Source organism: Geospiza fortis, unplaced genomic scaffold, assembly GCF_000277835.1.
Source record: "Geospiza fortis unplaced genomic scaffold, GeoFor_1.0 scaffold78, whole genome shotgun sequence".
Taxonomy (NCBI): domain Eukaryota; kingdom Metazoa; phylum Chordata; class Aves; order Passeriformes; family Thraupidae; genus Geospiza; species Geospiza fortis.
In genome coordinates this window covers 2,987,921-2,991,742 of record NW_005054339.1, presented here as the reverse complement: position 1 = coordinate 2,991,742, position 3,822 = coordinate 2,987,921, and the positions used below count along the sequence as shown (strand labels likewise).

The following is a 3,822-nucleotide window of genomic DNA, read 5'->3' as shown; positions in this document are numbered from 1 at the left end:
ACCCTTGGGGCTGGGATGGCTCCTGCTGATGCTTTCATCTCTTCCTGGCAGAGCTTTTAGGCTCCAACCGCTGGGAGAGCAGCACTCCAGCCAGGTTGAGGCTGGGATGCCCATGAGACAGATGCTGCAGGCTGGAGTGGCTGTGACCAGCTCTGCTGACTCCAGCACAGCTCCATGATACTCAGCAGCAGCTCAGAGGAACCCTTGGGGCTGGGATGGCTCCTGCTGATGCTTTCATCTCTTCCTGGCAGAGCTTTTAGGCTCCAACCGCTCCGTGCTGTTCTTTGGCCAGCACGGCTCCCTGGGCTTCCGCTGCCTCTACCTGGACGAGTACCGCGACCGGCTCTTCCTCGGGGGCAAGGATGTGCTCTACTCCCTGCTCCTGGACGGGGCCACTGCAGATGCCAAGGAGGTGAGCTGGGTGCTGCTGAGCATCTGGGGTGTCTGTCCCCACCCTGGCCCCCTGTGGGCCTGTCAGTGTCCAGCTGAGCCGGGCAAAGTCACTGCAACAAGGCCTGCCCTGGGGATGGCCTCATCTCAAGTGCCTCGAAATTATTCTGTAAACTTGTAGTGCCTGGCAAGGGCAGGCTGGCTGTGGTGGCTGGAGGGAAATTAGCCGGCAATTAGTTGTGATCATCAGCCTAGGAGACTGGTGGTGCAGCTCACCACTGATTCCTGGGCACTGAGCATTGTTTCGGACCTCACTCTACTAAAAAACTGCCATTGGGAGATGGAGTGATGCCCATCCCCATCTGGGCATCCCCTTCACAGGCCAAATATTCAGCTGAAAGCCTGCAGAGACAAGGAGCTGAAGGGATCCATCGCTGCTAAAAATTGTGCCAGGGTTCACCTGGCAAAGCCCGCAAATCTCTCCTGGTTCCTTGGTGGGAGAGGTGATGGACCAGAATGATGGTGCTGGGTGGTGGCTCCCCTCCTCTTTCACCCTCTCCACTTTGACTTTTTGTTTTCCAAACACGGCTCTGGGCTGTTTCTAGCTGAAGAGAGAGGAGGAGGAAATGAAGTGCCCCTCAGTGAGCTGGGTCACTGCGGTGGGGTCAAGGGCTTGTGTACCTAAGCTGCCCTTGGTCCAAGAGCTGCTAAAGGCTGTGGGGGACAGGGACTCCATCACTCCTGCTGTCCCTTGGGCACCTTTTCCCCAGGCCACCCGCAAGCCCACCCCCTTTCAGGGCAGCTCCAGCCATTCCCAGCATGACCACCCAAATCCAGCCCAGCTGGGGGCTGTGACTGCCAGGCTGCATCTGCCCAGGAGGAAGGGTCCTGCTCGGGGTTGTAGGGTGTGAGTCCTGGGCTGGGTGGGCTCCGGGGAGCTGTGGTCCCTCTCTCTGTCCCTCTCTCTATCCCCTTGCCATTGTCAGCCTGGGATGTGGATTTGCAAGGCTGGGTCCCTGCTGTCCCCCGTCCCTGCTCCAACAGAGCCTTTGTGTTGCAGATCTATTGGCCACCCCGCCCTGGGCAGACGGAGGAGTGCTTGCAGAAGGGGAAGGACCCAGGGGTGAGTCTCTCCCCATGTGTGCTCTGCTGTGAGCTGGGGGGTGCCAGATGGGTCCCCTTGTGACAGATGGTTCCTCCCATGTTGGGGCTGTGCCATGTCACCTGCCAGGGATGGCCCTGGGGCTCAGGGGCCGGTTAATCCTGGTGCAAGAGGGAAACTGAGGCAGGGAATCTGTGGCTAATCCTGGCCATGCAAGAGGCTTGCTCCAGGCTCTGGAAAACATGTCTTAGTTGCTCTGCTCAGCCCTGTGGCCATAGGGTGGTGGCCAGTGTGTCCCAGTGTGGCTGCACGAGCAGGCAGGACAGCTGGGCTCTGGGACTGGAACTTGGAGGGACCCAAACCCCCATGCTGTGCTCCAGACCCCAGCAACACTGCCTGCCCCATCCTGGCTGTCCCTGATGGTGGGAAATCTGTAACTGGCTCAGGTTTGGTGATCTTGTTCCCTAAACCTTACCCCTCTTTGCATCCCCCCGCCCGATATGAAACAGGACTGTGGCGGGGAGAAAGTCCCCAAGGCTCCCCTGGCCCAGACAAATTGCTCCCAGGAGTCCCTGTTCTGCTCTCTGTGTTTATTTTACCAGCTCTCACCGACAGATCCAAGCCAGGGCAGGCTCAACTTTTTATTTTTCTTGAACGTATGTTTTTTTTCCCTTGCTATTTTAGAGGCTCTTTGCAAAGGGAAAATAAACAGCAGGAGGCTGGGAGCCCCCGGGGCGGCTGGGCAGTGGTGTTCCCAGCAGAGGAGGAGCTCGCATCCCGCTGTGGAGGGGACAATGGAGGGCAGGCAGGGCTGGTGCTGGCCCGGGGAGCTGCCAAGCTAATGGTGGAGAAGGATGGGAGCCCTTTTCCAATGGGAACTGCCAGGAGAAAATGCACAAAGTCAGAGGTGGCAGGTCTCCAGCCCTGGGAATGCCATTGCTGCCGTCCCTCAGAGAAGGGGACAATTCCAGACGGCAGCGACCAGAGCTGTTCTGGAGGCAGGACAGGATGCCTGTGGGTCTCTGTCTCTGTCTCCACTGTTTCCTCCTTTTGTTTCATCCCTGGCGTAAGCAGGAACGTGAGGGGGAAGGATGTCCCTGCATCTGGTCACGTCCTGGGCGCCAGGGGTTTGGGGAGGGTTTGCAGCTTGCAGAGCAGGTGATGTTGGTGCCCTGGGCAGTGTGGACTGTGCCACAGGTGAGTGCACAGGTGCCTGTGGGCAGGAGGTGGCAGGGGGATCCTGTGTGGTTCCCCTGGGATGCTCTGGGCAGCAGGAGGACCAGTAAAAAGCCCTGTTGTATTGCAGTGGGCTGGGGCTCACCCAGATGAAGCCCATTCAAGCCCTGTCAGTGGGCACAAGCTGCCACCCCCGATCCCTGGCACCAGGCTGGAGGCAGGGAGCCTGGGTGGAACCCAGAGAGCCAGGGCTGGGGCTCAGCCACTGTGGCAGGGCCCCAGGCAGAGGCAGGGAGCCTGGGTGGGCACAGCACCAATTCCCAGTGACCCTTCCTGTCCTGCTGTCCCCACAGACTGACTGTGCCAACTATGTCCGTGTGCTGCATCCCTACAACCGGACACACCTGCTGGCCTGCGGGACAGGCGCCTTCCACCCCATGTGCACCTTCGTCTACGTGGGGTACCGTGGCGAGGTAGGGCAGCATCCCCAGCAGGACAGCCCTGGAATGTAGGTCCCCATTGCCTGCCTCTCTCCTGAGGGGCCTTGGGACTGCATGGGGATGCTGGATGTGCAGTTTGCTCTTATCTGAATGCTGGTGGGGGGGGAGTGTCAGGAACCAGCTCCCTGTTGTCCTTTTGTCCTTCTGCTACTCCCTGTCCAGCTTTCCCACCTGTCTGGCCTGGGATCTCCTTTATAGACGTGTCCCCAGGGGCTGGTGTCCTGCCAGGGGCTGAGGTGGGGGTGGCATTTTGCTTATAAATCAGGTTGGCTTGGGTGGAATGGCAGGACACCCCTCAGAGCTCCCCCCCACAGCCTGGCCCTGTATGGGCAGCAGGAGCCCTGTCTGTACCATGATCACTCTGACCAGGCAGGCGGGCAAGCAATGGGGCTGGCAGGTCCCCTTCAGCTGCCGTGCACCCTCATGGGATCAGTCTTGCCTCAAAAAGCATGGATGCTGCTTCCAGATGGTCCTTTGGGTGCCCTGAGTGAGGTGCAGGTTGGGCAGGGGCCAGAGGTGGCCCCTGCCTGGCCCAGGGCTCACCTGCCTGCTCCCTCCCCAGCACACCTTCAGCCTGGACCGTGCCAGCGTGGAGAGCGGCCGGGGCCGGTGCCCGCACGAGCCCAGCCGCGCCTTTGCCAGCCCCGTCATCGG

The 3,822-nt window shown here is 60.2% G+C and overlaps 1 protein-coding gene across 1 annotated transcript in view; it reads left to right on the top strand.

The window, feature by feature from the left end:
- The first annotated feature begins 259 nt into the window (after positions 1–259).
- The window catches only part of SEMA3G (semaphorin 3G), a 10,422-nt gene continuing 6,859 nt past the window's right edge, over positions 260–3,822 (top strand). The window contains exons 1-4 of the mRNA XM_031058237.1: positions 260–412; positions 1,451–1,513; positions 3,022–3,141; positions 3,731–3,820. Of these exons, the coding sequence (XP_030914097.1) occupies positions 3,106–3,141; positions 3,731–3,820 (126 nt within the window). The 5' untranslated portion in view covers positions 260–412; positions 1,451–1,513; positions 3,022–3,105. The remainder of the gene's footprint in view (positions 413–1,450; positions 1,514–3,021; positions 3,142–3,730; positions 3,821–3,822) is intronic.